The following is a 20,444-nucleotide window of genomic DNA, read 5'->3' on the forward strand; positions in this document are numbered from 1 at the left end:
ATGATTAATGGCCTAATGTTCTCTACCAGATGGAAGTGTTTTTAGCTGTTGAAGCTCAAGCAACCCAAGGCCAAGAGTGTTGGAGTTATCCTAAGGAATGTAAGCTCCTAAAGAAAACTTACTCATCCTACAAATTGCTGGCCTAGTAAAATAGATTTCAAGGTATGAGTATTCGTTTTTTCCAGAAAGTGTAAAAGTAGAAACAAAGAGTAATGATCCTATAAAGATTTTGATGCCCTAATCCCCAGAACCTGTGAATATGTTACCTTTGCAGATGTTGATGATGGCCACATATAGAGAGATGGGAAGATTATCATAAATTATCCGGGTAGGCCCAATCTAATCACAGAAGCCCTTAGAAGCACAGGACCTTTCTCAGTCTTGGTCAGTGAGAGAGAGAGATGTGACGACAGAAACAAGATCGAAGAGATGCAGCGTTGCTGGCTTTAAAGAGGAATGAAGAAAGCCATGAGCCAAAGAATGAAGACCGCCTCAAGAAGGTGGAAAAAGCAACAAAACGGATCATGCCCCAGAGCCCCCATAAAGGAACACAGCCCTGCCAAACCGGAGAGATTATTCTGACTGAAACTATTCCTCTATTCCCTCTTTCACTCTTCTCCACTTGACTATCTTTTCTCATCTTTAAAGATTCAGTACAAACTTCCTCTTAAAAAATCTGTTTTGTCGATATAAGCTATAATTTTCCAAAAAAGTGGGGAGGACAATGTCATATTCCTTATAAGTGTAATTTGAATGATGGAATTAATTAATCATAATTTGATGGACTATAAAAATAAAGGACAATAAAACAGTATTCATGTCACTGCTTTTAAAAAAGAGATTAACAGGCTAGGCGCAGTGGCTCACGCCTGTAATCCCAGCTCTTTGGGAGGCCGAGGCAGGCCGATCATGAGGTCAGGAGATCGAGACCATCCTGGCTAACACAGTGAAACCCTATCTCCACTAAAAATACAAAAAAAATATTAGCCAGGCATGGTAGCGGGCGCCTGTAGTCCCAGCTACTCAGGAGGCTGAGGCAGGAGAATGGCATGAACCTGGGGGCGGAGCTTGCAGTGAGTCGAGATTGCACCACTGCACTCCAGCCTGGGCAACAGAGGGAGACTCTGTCTCAAAAAAATAATAATAATAAAAATAAAACAAAAAAAGGATTAACAGCACTCACGAGGATCCACCTACATTTACATTCATAAACTCCTGCTTTTCTTCTTCTCCTCTATTTGGATGCACATGTTCACATGCACACATGCACACACACACACACGCACACAAGTCAGCTCCACACAGCCTGGCCATCAAGTATCAGTTTATGGCTATTCAAAGTCAGACAAGTGAGCAATATATCTTGCTCCGTGATCAAGGGTATAGACGGAAGGGAGTCAAAGAATGAAACCAGAAAATGTCAAGGCAAGTCTGAAAGGCACAGAAAAGGTTCCAAAACAAGGCATTTAAAACCAGAACCAAGGTTTCAGAACTAAACAACTCACGATATGGTGGTTTTAAAATATATCCACAAATACTTTGCCAATCCTTTTTCCAAATGGTGAAAACTAATTCCACTCCAGTTGAGTGTGGGCTGAAATGAGTCCCTTCTAATGAACAGAATATGGCCAATGTGAACAGCATCTGATCAAGCCACAAAAGATATCACAGCTTTCTCCTTGCTCTCACTCTCTCTCATCACTTGTGGAGGATGCCAGTGGCCATGTCATAAGTAGCCTAAGGAGAGACCCACACAGTGTGGAACTGAGGCCTCCTGCCAATAGCCACATGAGTGAGCCATTTTGGAAGCCAATTCCCAAACCTTCAGACAATTACAGGCCCAGCCAGCATCTTGACTACAACCTCCTGAGAGTCACTGAGCCAGAACCACTCAGCTAAGCTGCTTTCAAATTTCCAACCATAGAAATTATGATATAACAGATGTTTGTTGTTTTAAGCCACTAAGCTTTGAGATAATTTATTATATCATGATGGATAGCCAATATATATGAGATACAATCCTTATACCAGAAGTTACACATTGGAAGTCAAGATCTAGATTCAGTCTACAAATATATTTTCTTCAGCTCATAATAGTGGGATTTTTTTTAATAAGCCAACATTTAAAAATCATTACATTTCATTTAGAAATCTAGATTGCCAGTCTCTCTAAAAAAATTTAGGAGATTTCTAGCAACACAAAGTCCTGCATCCCACCTCTGGTAACAAGCAGTGAAAGCTGAGCACCTGCTATACAAGAGACACGCTGTCCCTCGTCCACCACAGCCACCACCAGAGACTATTCATCTCCATACTGACCCCAGAGGTCCTTGCCATTTAGATGGCTTCTGCATTGCTATTTAACTTTTAGTTGAGAAATATTTCCCAGTTCCTATATCTTTATCAAAAGTAGGAAACAAAAGATGTACTGAAAGGTCTGTGTGTTTTCAAGAAATCCAGGAGAAAACTTATTTCTGAGCGGAAATGAAGAATATTCCTGCATATCAAATATGCCACTGTTGTGTACCTGTGCTGAATACATACAGTTTAAGAACACATTTTTCATCCCCTGATGGTTTTGCTCATTAGGCTAACTGACTGGTCCCTGTAGGTAATGGGTTGGCTAAAACTGCTTTTTCTCTTCCTGGACCCTTAGAAATGGAGCTAGGGTAAGGCATATGAGCATGTTAGATCTGGTCCTTCAGCATCTAAAGGTAGCAGCCAACATTAGACCTTTCCTCTCATATTGCTTGTTTTCAGAAGAACTTCAGTTTTAGGAAGATACTATAACATCCATTAAATATTTTTCTGGCTTTGTACTTAGAATAATTGTTGAGCCTGAGTATGTTACTGGTTGTTGACTCAAATTATGTCTGACTACAACCATCTAGAATAATCAGAGATAGTTTTAGGTGCAACCCCTACTTTATCATAAATGCATGCCTTTTACTATTACTAATATTTCTGTGAGGGTCAGCAAACCACAGCACACAGGATAAATCTGGCCCACTACCAGCTTTTATAAATAAAGTTTTATTGGGACAGTCACACTCATTTATTTACTTTTTTGTTGTCTGTGGCTGCTTTCATACCACAGTGGCTGAGCTGAGTAATTCTGACAGAGACCTTACAACCCACAAACCTAATATGTTTACTATCTAGCCCTTTATCTCTAGCTGACCCCTAACAAGAATGATAAAATACAAATGTTTTGGTGGTCAATAAGCTGAGAACTCATTGTGCTTCAAAAGAATACAACACAGGAAAAGGTAAGTTCACCATGCTTTCTCCAGAAAATTTACCGATAACTCATAGTCAATAACCCTGAAGCTTTCTTTACCTTACAAATGGACATAAATATAACTGGTTTTAAGTTGAAAATGAACTCACCGTGGCTAGTTTCTGAACATCTTCATCTGATGCTCCCAGAGACGCCAGACCTATTTCTTGTGAAAACTGAGCAAACTTAGGATCCGCAAGTAGTGGAACATGTCCCAAGAGTTCATGGCATGTGTCTCTGACAAAGACATCACAAAGACATGTTGTATAAGAAGCTTTAAATTACCACTGGTAGAACACAACTTAAAATCCTAAATAAGACCTTGTCACTATAATTAATTAGTTACTATAGTTCATCAATCCTTGGACTTTTTAATCATTTTAATATGTCTGAAATCCCAGTGCATCTCATAATCAACAGCAATTAAAACATATGATATATAATATTTTAATAACATAAAAGCAACTACCATTTTCAAGTTCTTACTATATGCCAAGTACATGGTAGGTGTTTTGTTGTATGCATTATCTCTTTTATTCTCAAAATAACCTTAGAGAATTGAAGTAACTTGTTAGCACAGGATCCTGTAGATCACGGATAGGAAAACAACAGCCATGGTCCAAATCTGTTCCATTGCCTGTTTTTGTAAAAAAAAAAGTTTTACTTGAATATAGCCATGCCCATTCACTTGTGTATTACCTGTGGCGCTTTTGACCACACTGCAGAGTTGAGTAGTTGTGACTGAGATCATAGAGCCAAAATAATTAATTAGCTGACCCTTTACAGAAAAAAAATTGCTGTTTCTTGCCATAGATAGTGAGGAAGGCAAAATTGGAATCCAATTTGTCATGATTTTTAAACTTTTGCTGTTAACCCTTAAGTTGTACTGCAACTCTGTTACACTTTGCCAGGCAATGGGTAACGGGAGAGGATTCTATTGTCATCATCATCAAAGTAGCTTTTCCAGTAGATGATTTATACCTCTAATATAAGCAACTTTCTCGTGATAACACACTATAAGAATCTCCCAGTTCTCTGCTTTGGTTAGCCTGAACTAGGTAATAATAGAAGCCTGGAACCCCTCTCATTTGTCTGAGCTTTCATTTGGAGCCAGATAAGTGGGCAAAAGACAGGTATCTTTCACAACAATACAAGGCAGATGCCTTCCTGAGTCATTGCCATGAATAATGAACTGTTCCATGATACCAAGCTGTAATGGAATGAATTCCTCTATGGTTGTCTGGGAATGGATTGAGATGCAGGAACATTTTAAATTACTGACCAAAAAAAACACCAATTACCTAGGTAGTAATTAAAAGATATTTTTGATTTCACTTGTACTCCTCTGAAATCTATCACTTCAAATAGGTGCTAGAATACAAATACCAGGTGCTACCATTATCACAATTATAAAGTATGTTGGATGGTCACACAGTTGAAGCAAATGAATGATGGTCAAGGGCCAAGATTGATGCCCACATAAAATAGATAGCATCACTCAATCACTCAATCAAAAAGTCTTATTCTCACAACCCAAACCATATCCCCAACCTTGGCCAGTTACTTCATAGAGAGCAGATTGAAAGGGCAGCCAATTGAGAATAGTGAACAGGATACTGAAACAAACTCCAAATTCATCCCTTGTCAACTGTGTCAATAACTTCCTTTTTTGTACATGAACTGAATTGAATTTGTTTTTTTAAAAAAAAAGAAATATGAGGTTGTTATTCTTCAATCGCATTGCTTATGGCAAAGAAGCAGATGCACTGGATTTCAGGGTACAGGGGCATTTAAATGTAATCCAAGCCCTTCATTTTACATATGAAGAAATGAAAAATAAAGAAGAGAGAGAGAATATACTGAGCTCCTACTATGTACCAGGTAATGTGCTAAATGTTTTCAAGTCACATTGGTAACTGAATCTTTCCTTACGTGTTTTATAAAGGAATAATAAATATAAATAAGAGAAGCTTTATTATTCCAATTTAACAAATGAGGAAGCTAAAATTTAGTAAATCTAAGAATCTTTTCCTAAGCTACCACATTTTTAGCAAAGACAGAGACAATTATTTTCTTTTAATCAGGATCTCCCTTTGTTGCCCAGGCTAGAGGACAGTAGTGCAATCACAGCTCATTGCAGCCTGGACCTCGTGGGCTCAAGCAATCCTCCCACCTCAGCCCCTCAAGCAATTGAGACTACAGGCACATGCCACCACACCTGGCTAATTTTTTGTAGAAATGTCAGGGGTGGAAGTTGGGGGGGTTTCCTCACGATGTTGCCCAGGCTGGTCTTGAACTTCTGACCTCAAGCAATCCTCCCACCCCGGCCTCCCAAAGTGCTGGAATTATAGGCATGAGCCACTGCACCCAGCCCAGAGACAAGGTTCGAAATCAAATTTTTTGAACTCCAAACCTACACTCTTTCAGCTCTCTGTTGTTTCAATTTGTAGATATGGTGTAAGCAAGAAAGGGGCTGGGGCGTACATAGCTTAGGCCATAGGAAGAGAGTTTAGTCAAGCTAGCTAGCACAAGTAAGAAATGTAGTCAGTATTTCCTAAGTCTCTTTTCCTCCAACTCAGTGCTTCTCAACTTTCCAAATCACTTGAGGAATGTTTTAAAAATACCGAATGACTAGGCCCTGCCTTAGACTAATTCAATCAGGCTCCCTGAGATAAACCTGAGCATTTTTTTTAAACTCTCACCAGGTGATAATAAGACACAGCCAGGGCTGAGATTCACTGTCATAACTGATGACTCTAGGAGCTCTCCTAGCAAGCTTCAAGCAACCAGTACTTAAAACTACAACTGAATGTGATTATGTAATTGAGAGCTGCTCAAGTTTAATCCCACTAAAATTACATCATGATACTGAAGAATAATGAAAGGTGGTGACTGAGAGGTAGATGGGTAACTAATTCCTTCTCCATGCGCATTTGATTCAGTTAGAAGTCCAATACTTCTAAGCCGGGAGTGGACCCTATGGACTCATTCTTCTGATCAATTTTTTAAAAGGTCATGCCGCCTGCGCCAATATTGGAATTAAGATCAAGTAACCCACCATGGAAAAATCTGAACACCTCCATTGTAGCTCATGATGTAAACGCTAAAGAGCTCCCACTGATCCAGGCAAAAGATGTGGCAACAATAATTTTAAATTAGTCACTATGTCAACTCCAAGAAAATACTGAAGATGATGAGTATTCTCTCATTGCATAAACAAGATAAGCAGAAACTAAAGTAACAATTATAGTGAATGCTTACTATGAGCCAGGCACTGTGCTAAATGCTTCATAACGTAAGAAGAGAATAGGGTAGGTCAAAGCTACAGTGGTGTTAGATGCTTGGTGCAATACGGAATCTACCTTTGAACTTGTTAAATACTTGAAGAAGGCCAATCCAAAAGACAGTCTTCTGTCTACTTAGATACTAATGGAGTCCAAAAGCTTACTGGTAGAAGGTAAGGTGAAAAGTTAGCAGTTAGGAAAATACTAGAGATCCAAAGACATTCAGGAGTCAGTTCTCCATGGTAGAAAAAGGAGCTATCACCTGAGTGTTAAGATGTCATTATCAGAAACCTATAACTCACTAGCCAACTTAAGAACCTTTAATATCATCACAATGACAAAGTAATCTAACTACACAAAGAAGAGGATAAAAGAAGTTATAAATTTGGAAGAAAAGAATCATACAATACAGCAGAGTGAGTTATATTGTTTCATTAAGAATGAAAGCCTGAAGCGAGATGTCTAGCAGAATTATTAATGGAACCTCAGAGATACCCTTTGCTCTATTACAAGTAGAAATGATCATGCTGTATTTTGCTAGCTTGTGCCCTCTTCTCAGCTCCATTTCCATGCAGAGACCCTGAGAAAGACCTTCCCTTCAGATTCCTGAACAAAATGTGGACACAGTATGTCATGGGGCCAAGACTTTGAGCACCTGTATTTCAAGACCAGGAACAAGGTTATTATATTTTACGTCTTTGGTGAAACATTCTCAGAAATAAACACCATATTGTTCTCTATCCCACTGTCTTTGGCCAAGGTACATGTAGACAAAGGAAATTGAAGTGCCTGGAAACTCTTCAACCAGAGAGCAAAGATTTTTAACATTACTAATAAAAGCAATTCATTAACTTTCAAAAGTTTACATTTTTTAGATTCTCTGAGACCAGAGGAATTAGAAACTGAAGTGACCTCCACTGTTTGGGGCAGAAAGGGGTTCCAGGCTATGGGGAGTCTGAAGGAGACTGCAGACCGCAAAACCTTCTCTCTAACCTCTGTACCAATTAAGGTCCGCTGGGCTGAAATTATGCTATTAAACTTTATTTTACAAAGTGCAAATGCCACTGCGCTGGGTCCTGCATGTAAAGTAGTTTGAGATCCTACTTTGGTTGTATCATCCACAGCCGAACCCCTGAGTATCTAATTATGAACAGATTTCTGATGTGAGTTCACAACTATTGCCTTATCTCACCAGATCTCTCCAAAAAGATTCAATTATTTGGCCATAATTGCACCTGTCAGCACATGCTGCCTCCAATCTCTACATCAGCAAACTTTTCTCTTTTTAACTCCCATCGCTTTGATACATTTTTGCCTGAATAATGCTTTTTAGAGTCCTTTTCACAAACGTGCTCTGTTCACTGGAAATACAAGACTTTTCAAAGCTGTTAACACTGTAAAACATCATGTCTCCTTTTTATTAAAAAAAAAAACAAAAGCAAGAGCTGATATCAGACACTAAACTTTTGCTGCTCTAAATTGGAATCTTCTCTGATAAGCCCTGCTAGGGGGATTCTAAAGCCTGCAGAAATAGGTCCACAAAGGAGCCTCGGTGAAATGTCTCTGGGAAATTCTTAACTCAGTCCAAGAAAGTAGCCATCATTTTGCTATGAAGAAATAAGGGTTCTGGTTGTTAAGTTCAAATTCAAAATGAGTCTGGCATTTTTCTCCTCTTATCAGTTTTCAAAGCTGACTCCTTGCACTACATGTTGAACAACTCCTTTTTATTTTTGGTGTAAATTAAAGCCTTTACGAGGCATTGAGTGAGCATCCAACATTTGCTTCCCATCCCAAATCTGCACATCTGTCTTTTAAAACGTATTTCTATAGGTTTTGTTTGCTCTAAATGACACAGAAGCCAACACTTTAGCTAAATCATGAAGAGAAGGAAAGGCAGATGAGTGGGAGAGGTGGAAAGTTTGCATTAATAAAAGGAAGCAGGAGGATGAGCTGGGAGGCAAAATAGGGTGCGTTTTTCGGCTTTCACACAACATTTGGTGGGTAAATGCAAGTAATGTGGGATAACACACTGGGATGCATTGCAGACAGGTGACTTGGTTTGCTTTCATTGCATAAGATGATAAGGGGAATTAACTTGGTAGTGAGGCAACTTTCTCTCAGGGCTTGTTTTGGAGCCATATACAGAGTTTCTTTAGTTTCGATTTAAAATAGCATACTGTAAAATCTGACCCAGATAAGATTTTAGGCAATTCTTATGCTCACTCCTTCTTATATTCCTATCATAGTATAACTACAAAGTCACTTTTTTCTTTTTTTTTTTTTTTTTTTAAAGTCGGGCACCTGGATGTTGCCCTGGAGAAAATCCTCTTTGCTTTTTCCCTTAGGAATCACATGGGCGTGCACTGATGTTTCTCTTCTTTATTACAATTCTTTTAAGACTGGCAGATATTATAGTTGTCTTTCTTAAAATTTAGTTCATTGTGTGCCTATTTGTACCAGGTGCTATATTAGGAACTCGGGCTTAAAAGTAAACAAGGCATAATCTTAGAATAACTCCTAGCAAAAGTCACCATCTGGTTTCAGAAAAAGGCAATCACATAGCAAGTACAAACTTTCCTGATGCATCAAAAGAAACAATTTCCAGTTCTTAGAGGGACCACAGAAAGACTGCAATGGAAATTCTGTTTGGTATGTCACTAGCTCCCTACTGATATAGCTTAGATATTTGTACCCAACCAAAATCTCATGTTAAAATGTAATCCCCAATGTTGAAGGTGGGGCCTGGTGGGAGGTGACTAGATCACGGGGGTGGATTTCTCATGAATGATTTAGCACCATCCTCTTGGTGCTGTCCTCAGGATAGTGAGTTCTTCCGAGATCTGGTCATTTAAAAGTGTGTTGCACACCCCCTCTAACTCTCTCTCTCTCATTCCTCCTTTTGTCATGTGAAGTGCCTGTTCCCTTTCTGCCTTCCCTCATGACTGGAAGCTTCCTGAGGTCTCCCCAGAAACAGATGCCACTATGCTTCCTGTGCAGCCTGCAGAACCATGAGCCAATTAAACCCCTTTTCTTTATAAATTACCCAGTCTCGGGTATTTTTTATAGCAATGCAAGTATGACCTAATAAACCCACCATTTCTGAAGTATTTCTTATTTCTTGGAGAAATAAGAGATATTTAACTTTCTCTCCACCTCTTCAAGTTCAGTGTATTAAGAAAGCAATATAACACAACAGTCAAAAGCATATACCCTAGTGTCAGACTTAAGTTCATCTCTCATATTCTTTTGTAGGCAAATTACTTAGAGCAGCACTGTCCAATGGGACTGTCTGCAACATTAAAAATGTTTTGTAGCTGTACCATCCAATATAATAGCCACTTGACACAGGTGTCTACTGAACACTTGAAATGTCACTAGTGCTACTGAAGAACTAAATGTGTACTTTTATTTAATTTTAATTAATAAATGTAGGTAACCACATCTTACCATATTGGACAGCACAGACATAGTGTTCTCTCATCTATAAAATGGAGATTGTAAGATTTCTTCTCTCTTACATTATTTTTTCTCTTATTGAGATGGAGTTTCCCTCACATCGCCCAGGTTAGAGTGCAGTAGCCCCATCTCAGCTCACTGCAAGCTCCGCCTCCCAGGTTCAAGAGATTCTCCTGCCTCAGCCTGCCGAGTAGCTGGGATTACAGGCACCCACCACCACACTCAGCTAATTTTTTTGTATTTTTAGTAGAGACAGGGTTTTACCATGTTAGCCAGGCTGGTCTCAAACTCCTGACCTCAGGTGATCTGCCCATCTCGGCCTCCCAAAGTGCTGGGATTACAGGCGTGAACCACCGCACCGAGCCATCTCTTACATTATTAAACGATGTAGTAAGAGAATGCATGGAAAATCTTAGTTCCCATCAGTTAGGTATTATTATTCATTACATTAAATTGTATTTATATCTAAGCCTATCATACTTGAATAAGTTTTGCCCTTTGAGAAGGTACTTTATCACTTAAGAAGGAGTAAGTTTCTCTAGGATAGAGATTAGGCCATGTTCATATTTGGGTCTGCAGTGCTTAGAAAAGCCTAGCACATAAGATATGCTCAATAACTGCTTTTTTAACTCAACTGAATAGACCAGGTGATGATGGGGCTCTATTGCTCCAAATAGAAGTGAATCCAAGTGAAACTCAAGTATGGTTTTCCTAATTTCCAGTGTCACATAAAGGCTTTGGACCAGAACTTGGTTTTGGTATTTTCTAGTTGTGTAACCTTAGGGAAATTACCTGACTTCTTTGAACCTTGGAATTGCCATCTGTAAAATGGTGACAATCCTGTTGACCTAATAGAGATGAGTAGGATGATGCCAGACAAACAGAATGTGTTTGGGAAATGTCTGCTCCCTCTTTCCTTCTCTCTTGTGGTGGAGAGAGAAGATGTAATTCTCTACACGGTAGTAAAGAGGTATGAACAGTGATTACTTCTTTCTTGCATAAAATTCAATCATTTTGGATTTCTTCTTCTGAACTTGCAATTTAAAAATGCAATTACTCCTGGAAAAATTTCTCCCTGGTCATCTCAGTCTTCCACACCTGAAAATACATAATGAACTTCTCCCTGACTACAGAGCGCTGGAGGAATATAAATTTTGATTTGGGCCAGGTACTTCTGAGTGCCAATTTTGGATTATGGGCTCCACACAAGGAAAACAGAACTGGGTGCAGGGGTAGGGAAGAGTGACATAAGGAATCCTGCTTTGAATCGGCAAAAAAAAAAAAAAAAGAAGAAGAAGAAGAAGGGTGGCTGAAGCATTGAAGCCTTATCCCAAGTCACTACAGAAAACAGCCTAAAAGAACAAAAACAGGGTTCCAGCAGACACTTAGATGCAATTTTGGTTTCACACTGCACATTTTAAATAATGTATAGGACTTTTAAAATGTAGAATGTATATTGTTAGAATGCATAAGCTCTTGAGACAAAAGACTCTATAAGAAGCCTCAGGGGTTATTTTTGCTTTTAGGCACTTCACAAAACTAGACACAATATTATGATTGAAAACTTGGGAGTCCAGGTCTAGGAACATGGCCTTGTAACTAAGGACGCACTGGAATTTTATGATGCACATTAGCCCTCCACATGAATTTAAGAGGTGCCGAGTAAGGGTGGACTTACTTGGTATTTTTATAAAGCTTTTTTCTCTCCAAAGATCAAAGTGTTATTTCATCATCGCTCACACAGGGAGGTCAAATGGCTTGCTGACAGTCACGCTGGGAGCTGAGAGTGGGGCCTACATTTCTAGGCAGGCAGGTCCTTCTGCCTGAGGACACAGCAGTCTCCTATCTGTATTACTGCCCTTTCAGAAGGTACTTTAGCACTTAAGAAGGAGTAAGTTTCTCCAGGACAGAGGTGAGGCCATGTTCATATTTGGGTCTGCAGTGCTTAGAAAAGCCTAGCATATAAGATATGCTCAATACTGTAGAGAGGTGCTGTCCCCTTCTTTTTCCCAGTGAGACAGCAGATGCCTCCTCCTCTTGATAAATGGGGCAGACCAACTGTGACCTTGTGAAGATCAAAGGAGAAGGTGGGCCTCCAAGGAACCAGGAAGTTGGGCCAAGGACTGGATGGAGCAGCACAGCACTAAACTATATAATAGCCATAAACAGTCTTATGGTTCTGGCAAATCAGGGTCACCAAATAAAAGTAAGGAAGTATCCCTTTCAAGGCCAGGCACAGTGGCTCATGCCTGTAATCCCAGCACTTTGAGAGGCCAAGGTGGGCCGATCACAAGGTCAGGAGTTCGAGACAAGCCTGACCAACATGATAAAACCTCATTTATACTAAGAATACAAAAATTAGCCAGTTGTAGTGGCGGCCCCCTGTAATCTCAGCTACTCAGGAGGCTGAGGCAGGAGAATCACTTGAATCCAGGAGACGGAGGTTACAGTGAGCCAAGGTCGCGCACCACTGTGCTCCAGCCTAGGCAACAGAGTGAGACTCCGTCTGAAAAAAAAAAAAAAAAAAAGAAAGGAGTCTTTTCAAATCTCTTCTACAAAATGTACCATTGGAAAACAACAACAACAAAAATGCTATTCACCTTCAGCCTAGAAATAAGTTGTGAGTATTTCTGTTTAGTGTTACTGATTAACAAAATAGTGGCTAAGCCCACAGGTGCTGGTATTACTCCCGAATTTCAAACCCTGACTCACGTACTTACCAGCTATGTTACCTTGGGCAATGTATTTAACCTTTCTGTGCCTCATTTCCTCATCTATAAACTCAGAATAATAATAATAACAACTCAAAGTGTTGTAGTATTAGGTGAGTTCATCCATACATAACACAAAAAAATAGTGTCAGGTGCTATTAACAGTAAACCTGTGTCCAGTTGATATATAGTAGACGTGTTTGTTTGCTATTCATAGTAAAAGTATTGTTGCTACTGCTGTTGTGGTTGCTGTCAAGATTATCTATGCTAGAGGATGGAAGGAGTTCAAGTATTTTCAGGTCTTGAGGCCACTAACATCTTAACTGGCCCTCAGTATAGCCCAAACCAGACTTCTCTTAAGTTAGAGGATGGCTACCAAACTGAGGGTATGTGCACCAGTTACAAAGCAGGAAAGGGAGGCCAGATGGGACCGGCTTTCTGGGAACATGCCATTTTCCAAGAATCACTGGTAATAATTCTGCTCTGCAATCCTGAGCAGCAAGAATGGTAATAGTGCTATGGAAGAAGCCAGGTGGATGAGCAGGAAGCTTGGCACCAGGTTCGCGTGTCCTATGGGAAAGAACAAGTTTAAGCTAAACACAGCTCGTGGGCATGCAGGTTAAACTCCATAAAGCTCTGGTTTATCCTCCCAGCTCTGCAGGAAGACCATGTCCTGAGATGACTTCAGCAAGGCCTGATATTAAAAACACCAACAACAGCCAGGGCCCAAGTCCCAGAACCTCTCAGGTGGGAACAAGGAAGAAAAGTTGGGAAAGAAAACTTCATATTTTTCCTCTCATTATGGACCTAGTGAGAGGCATCTGTTCAATCAAGACGGGAGCAACCAAGCTTTCCTAATAAGCAAGGGTTAAGCAAAAAATTCATTTACTTTACTTAGAAATGGATGAAAAATAGTGTCAGAAATAATTCACTTTTATTTTCCTTATAAAATTAAACAGCAGCAATTATAAGAAAAATCACCTGACTGCAAAGCCTTTAAACAGTTATATTTAAAAATAACATTAATTGCCTCTAAACTGGTCAACTGCAACAAAAAAGATGTTCCTTAACACAAATGTGTTTCATTGTATTATGGCAATATAAGTTGCAGTATTAGTCACTGGTGCCCTGAATTATTCCTCAATGCTGAAGGTTTGCTCTTTGATTTGAAAAGTGACACCGGCAGAAAAGAAGAGATGTGTGGAATAGGAACAACACAGCAAAGGATGCTGCCTTGGCATTAGAAATAGAACACCGCACCCATATATACCAAGCTGGCAGCCAGTGAAAAGAACTGTGAGTTATCGTTCCTACCTAGCAGACTGCGCCCCCACTTTGCCTTTTAAACAGACCACTGAGGCACCTGACCGTGAACCTTAGGGGCTCACACTCTGCTAGTTGCCAGGGTTTGTGCCATCTCTCTCTCTCTCTCAATCTCTCTCTCTCTCTCTCTCTCTCTCTCTCTCTCTCTCTCTTTCCTCTCTCTGCCTGACTCTCCATTCCGATCCACAGGACCCAGGGTTGAAGGAGGACTGCTTTCCTGATACACTGCACCCTCTCTGCCTCGGATCTGCAAGTAACCCTGTTCTAAAAGAAGATGAGGTGGCAGGAGGGCATAGCATGAGAGAGCGCACAATGGACTTCCCAGAGAGACAAAAATGAGATCAGGGAGATTGAGAACTTCTCAAGATTTTGTTCTGCCACTGTACACATGCCAGGCGATGCTCACATAGCCACATAACTTGGAACTCTGCATCTTTCCCTCTCATTCCAGTGAGTGAGAGGGAAGGTACAATTGGAATAACTGAATTTGGCCCAGTTGATTTTTTTTAAAGGAAATTATTTGCAAACTTCCTTACCCGATTAGTGAGAACATTGCAATCACAGCTGATCAAAGCATGCAGCCAGGCAATACTGAAATGCAGATTCATTGCCTCAGGCACTGCTCAAAGGGAGAAAAGGCAAAGAGTCCATTTCCTCTTCTAGCAGATCAGTGACCTTTCAATCCAGGCATTAATGCATAGAAAAGCAACTCCTCCCACCAGGAAAACCAGAAGTCACTAATTCACCAGGGGTTCTCTATTGTCCTCCAGGCCGGAAAACTTTCGCCCAGGAAACCAGTCTAATCTGCCATCACTGTTTTTTTCTTTTGATAGATTCAGGGGGTCCATGTGAAGATTTGTTACAGGAATATATTGTGTAATGGCGAGGTTTGGTTTCCAGTGTACCAGGTTTAGAGAAGTCAGAGCCTTTAAAATTGTAAAATGTAAAAAGAAGTCGAAGATATGCTTAAAATCCAGTGTGTGTTGAAAGCTGTGATGGCAAAATCCATTCTACCAGACTGAAAGCGAAAATAAAATTCTCTTTTCAGATAATGTCTTTTTTGTTGCTTCATGCTCCTTTCTACCTGGGTCTTCAGGGCTCACCTTTGTCTCATTAGTGCAGCCTCCACTACAACAGTTCAGCAATTGAAAGCAGCTATTTGGAAGCACAGTACAAGCACCAAACACAGTAGCCAAGCTGAACTTCATAAATTGGAGAATCTGCCCTCCAGTTGGTTTTCAATTGAGGAAATGGGATTTCATTACGAAGACAATGCCTGTGAAAGTGCTTGGGCAGGAAACATCCCTCCCAGTATAGTACCCATAGATTCAAACTATGTGGCTGAGAAGGGACAAGGATTAAAAAGATCTTTACAGAGAATTTTGTCGGCATAGTATATTTCTGGAAGGATGAAATGGAAACTAGTAGCAGTGGTTGCCTCTGGAGAGGATGCACTGGGTATCAAGGGGACAGAGGATGGAAAGAAACTCACTGTTCACAGTATATACCTTTTAGTGCACTTTAAATTCTGAATTATGCATATGTATTACCTATTCATAAAGTAATAATTTAAAAAACCAAATGAATGGCCTGTAATCCCAGCACTTTGGGAGGTCGAGGCAGGTGGATCACCCGAGGTCAGGAGTTCAAGACCAGCCTGGCCAACATAGCAAAACCCCATCTCTACTAAAAATACAAAAAATTAGCTGAGTATGATGGTGCATGCCTGTAACCCCAGCTACTAAGGAGGTTAAGGTAGGAGAATTGCTTGAACCCGGGAGGCAGAGGTTGCAGTAAGCCAAGATTGCACCACTGCACGTGACAGAGTGAGATTCTGTCAAAAAAAAAAAAATACAAATGATATGAAACCCACAAAAAATAAAGGGCTTGTAAAAACAACCCCAAGTTAGGGAATCCCAAGTTTCCATCCTCTGACTTAGTCTCCTCTTATCTGTGTAGTCATAGGAGACTTGGGAGAAAAATAATTACTCAAATCTATTGTGGGTGCTTTGTATTCACTTCTGAGCTTATCATCTTTATTTGTAACTACGAGAAACTTCTCCATCTGGAGGTTCCAGCCATAGGCACTTCACAGACACCATACCCTAAACCCATCCTCCTCTTCCCTCCCTCTTTCCTTTTCTCTTCCCTCCAAGCTTGATCCTCCTCCAATATTCTCAGTCATTATTAGAAATGACTTTCCACTCAGCATCCCAAACAAAAACCTTAGCATTACCTTAGGGGCCCTCCCCTCATCTCAATCCTATTGTAGTCACTGGATATTGTTACTTCCATCTCTATGGTGTTAAGAGGGCATCAAATAGGTGCTCTCTTGTACTATACCTCTGACCTCACCTAGCTCCACACCTTATGAACTATATTCCTTCATAGAATGTGAGCTCCCCAGCCGGTTTTCCATGTGGTTCATTCTCAACAATTCCCCAGTCCTTACCCCAGTCATTTTTCTCCAATACACATACCTGACTATGCCTAAGAACCTTGGATAGCTCCTTATTGCCTACAGAATAAAGTCCAAATGTCCTAGTTTGACAAATGGTCATTTATAACATGGCCTGAAGATACATTTCATCCCTACTACATAAACTGTACCCTGGCTATTCTGGTCTAACAAGCCTTGCACGTGTATGCCTCTTGCGTGTCTCCACAACTTTGCACTTGCTGTTTCTCCTGACTTGGAAAGCTTCCCCTTCACTCCCCACCCAGCCTTGTACAAAAATGAAATTTCTGCTCATCCTTCCAGACCCCCACACAGGTTATACGTTCTCTGAAAAGCCTTTCAGGACTGTGCCTTCCTCTGTGCTCTCCAGCACTTTGTACACACACTAATTATAACCCTAACCACACTATTTCCTAGTTATTTATGTTTCTATCTCTGCTGCCAGAATGTGAGCTGCTTAAAAAAAAAAAAAAAAGCTACTATATTTTATTTATCTCTGAATCCACTGCACCGCCCTGCTAGCATTGCACATAAATGTTTGCTGAATGAATTGGCCGAAAGTACTTTGGTAAAAATGCAACACAGTATCCTCTGTGGCTAACATCTCATTTCTTTGCCTCTCTCTCTCTCTGCATACCTATTGGCACGCTATCACAGGTCTCAGGAGGGCCAGTTATTCAATGGGAACTAACAAAGTGCCTTCTATTTGTAAACAGGGCCATTTGTAAACCCTCTGGGCTAGATTTAGAGATTGCCTTTCTAACTCTGACAATGCTTCTTTGAGCACTCACTCCACTGAAAGAAGCATTTCTTTTCCAAATGTCTGGGGTCCTATAAGTAACCTTTGTTTACCCTGAAAACACTTTCAGGGAAGCTGAAAAAAGCTTAAAAAAAAAAATGTAGTGACCCGACAGGGACTTACCTGGACAGTGAGCCTTATGCCAGCCTAGGAAGAGGAGGGGTGCTTCAGAGACTTGACTTATCCTTGCTCACTTCCACTACCATCAGCTACTTAACTGCTTGAACCTCAAAAGCTTCTCTGCTCCCCAGTGAAGACCATGGCAACCCATTAACCACAAGTGCATTCAAGTAAAGCAGCATCATAAGCAAAGCGATACCCTGAGTGGCCTGAAGAACAGTGGGGTAAGATTAAAGCAAGGCACTCATTTTAATGGAGCCCAGGAAGGCAAAAGAACCCCAGAGCTCCCAGCCTCAGGGTCTCTGCTTTTGCTGTTCTCTCGGCCTGAAATTCTCCACCCCATCATATACACATTCAAGTCTTTGCTCAGATGTTGTTTACCAAGAAGCTGTACTGACCCAATCCAAAAAAACAGCACCCAGGACGCTCTGTCTCCTCCCCATGCTCTCTTTGTCTTCACAGCACTTATTAGCTCTTTATGGAAGCACTTACACCTGACACCATATTACCTATCTGTCTGTCTGTATGCTAACCATTGTCTTCACCATTCACCTGGAAGGGCAGGAATGCTGTCTCATTCCCAGACAATCCAAGCATGTAGTTGTCTCCCAGTAAATACTTGTTACATATTTTAAAGCACTCAAAGAAATATGATACAGGGCATTTCACACTTGGAGACTGTGCAATCCCATGTGTGATTAGGCCAAATGATTAACATGTGGGTGTTCCCAGCTTACTCCTGCTTCCTACCCATGTCAGAGCAGTATAGCATCACCTCTTAGCTTCTCTCCCCACTCCCAGCTTACCCATTGTCCAGGAGAGAATGGATAAAAGCCCCAAAGGAAAACTGACAGAACCAGAGCAGAATCACAAACCTCATCTATATCTGGAGGTGACGGGCAGGACTAGAGAAGTGGTCAAGAAACTAAAATGGCAGGCAGAGCAAAGCACAGAGTTCTGAGTTTGGAGGTGATGAAAGAGATGAGAGGGGATTAGTAATGAGTTGCTATGGTGTGTGGACATGAACCTCCTTCACACGAAAGAGGCCTCCTAATGAGAGAGCCTCACATGTTCTGACCATGTGTTAGTGTCTACTTTACACTTCTGTGCCTTCTCTTCCCCATCAGAAATGGAGATCTGGCCAAGCAGATGGCTCAGTGTTGGGGTAAAGCTAGAGCAATGAGCCAGAGCTGGAATATCAGGAACCCCCACGGACCCAGCTGAGGAGTCTGAACCTTCAGTGAGCCCTTTTTTCTTTAGGTGAGTGATGTGACTCTCACTGACTCAAAGAAATTAGTTTGGAAGTAAAACAGGGCCTAAGTCATTTTCAAGTAAAGGGATCATTGACCACTTTGTGGTGTGGTGGTCTCTGTCCGGCCTGGGCTTTAATGTAGGTACTCACGGTTCCGGGGTGTAGAGGGGATCTGAGCCATGCCGGATGTACTGGGTACAGTGGAACACTCTGTAGGCCAGTCCCGCCAGAAAGTCTCGTGGGCTCAGGTATCCAGCCACCGGCCTCACGGTGAAGCCAGACCTTTCTAAAAAGGCAACAGAAAGAGTCAACTAAATATTAACCCAGAAAGACTTGAAGGCCCAAGCAGAAGCTTCTATGATTTATAAGGAAGATCCAGAAACAAAGTAATCAAGGTCATAAACCTCTTGACAACTGAATGACATATACTGTTAACAGCTTTCATGTTTGGTGCTTCTGATGACTAAAATCACTCTCAAATGATGGTTTCCAGGAGAACAAGACATTCAAAAAAATGAAAAGAAGGGTGAAAAAAGTATTTAGAGATTTAAATTCAGAAGCCCAATTAGGATAAGAAATCTCAGAAATCAGGTGTTGTGTGGTTCCACATCACCTGGTATCTTTCTAAGAGACCTTCCTAGGGATCTCTTCTGTGTGCATGTGTTCAGTGACACACAGCCAAGCACCCACTTCACTAGCATTTTCAAATCAGTTCACACTGAGGCTTTCTATTGCCCATACCCGCTAACTCCTTCATTCTATATTGTTTTCTTTGATGTTATATTAATTATCATGATTTAAAGAGGTACACCAAAGCCCTACATGCTCTATTGGTTTATGGTAAGAGGAAACAAAGTAAGAATACAATAAAGTCTATAAAACTGTCCTATACCACTAATTCAATTAGTTGTGAGTGTTCTCAGTCTAAGGGTTACATAATGTTTTCTTCTCAGGAAGGCCCAGAAAACTTACAATAGAAGGGCTATTCTTTTTTTTTTTTTTTCCCAAATACACATTTTATTAAATTGTTGTATAAAGTCATGCATTGCTTAATGATGGCGATACATTCTAGGAAATGCATTATTAGGTGATTTTGTTGTTGTGTAAATCTCATAGAGTGTACTTACAGAAACTTAGATGGTACAGCCTACTTCTAGGCTACAAATCATTTCAACACATTACTATACTGAATACTGTAGGCAATTGTAACACATTAGTAAGTATTTGTATCTCTAAACATATCTAAACATAGAAAAGGTATGGTGAAAATACAGTATTATAATCTGATAAGATCACCACTATGCATATGGTCTATTGTTGACTGAAAAGTCTATATGTGGTACATGACTATTTTTAAATAGCTGCTTTATGCTCTATTCTCTTCTCACAAGAGCAGTTCTATTTTTAATATAAATTGTATATACTTAAGATGTATAACTTTATGTTTTGATACATGCGTACAGTAAGTCCTCAACGTCATCAAACGGTTCTTGGAAATTGCGTCTTTAAGTGAAATGACATAAAGCAGTGCCCAGAATAATATCATTTCCTTCAACATTGTACTGTCATAATGTTGATGAGGGGAAAAATTGGTTTTGTTATACATCGTTTCACTTTAAGCCACAGTTTTCAAGAACCTATCAATGACGTCAAGTGAGGACTTACTGCAATAACGAAATGATTACCACATTCAAGTTCATTAATATATCTTTCTTCTCATATAGTTATATGTGCACATGTGTGTGTGTGTATGTGTCTGTG

At 40.4% G+C, this 20,444-nt stretch overlaps 1 protein-coding gene across 1 annotated transcript in view; it reads right to left on the bottom strand.

Annotated features, from left to right (window-relative positions):
- Positions 1-20,444, bottom strand: part of LOC105473363 (tryptophan hydroxylase 2) — a 94,510-nt gene that overhangs the window by 37,216 nt on the left and 36,850 nt on the right. Inside the window, exons 7-8 of the mRNA XM_071071439.1 lie at positions 18,834-18,969; positions 3,391-3,517 (exon numbers count right to left, since the gene is read on the bottom strand). Of these exons, the coding sequence (XP_070927540.1) occupies positions 3,391-3,517; positions 18,834-18,969 (263 nt within the window). The remainder of the gene's footprint in view (positions 1-3,390; positions 3,518-18,833; positions 18,970-20,444) is intronic.

This window comes from Macaca nemestrina, chromosome 10 (genome assembly GCF_043159975.1).
Source record: "Macaca nemestrina isolate mMacNem1 chromosome 10, mMacNem.hap1, whole genome shotgun sequence".
Taxonomy (NCBI): domain Eukaryota; kingdom Metazoa; phylum Chordata; class Mammalia; order Primates; family Cercopithecidae; genus Macaca; species Macaca nemestrina.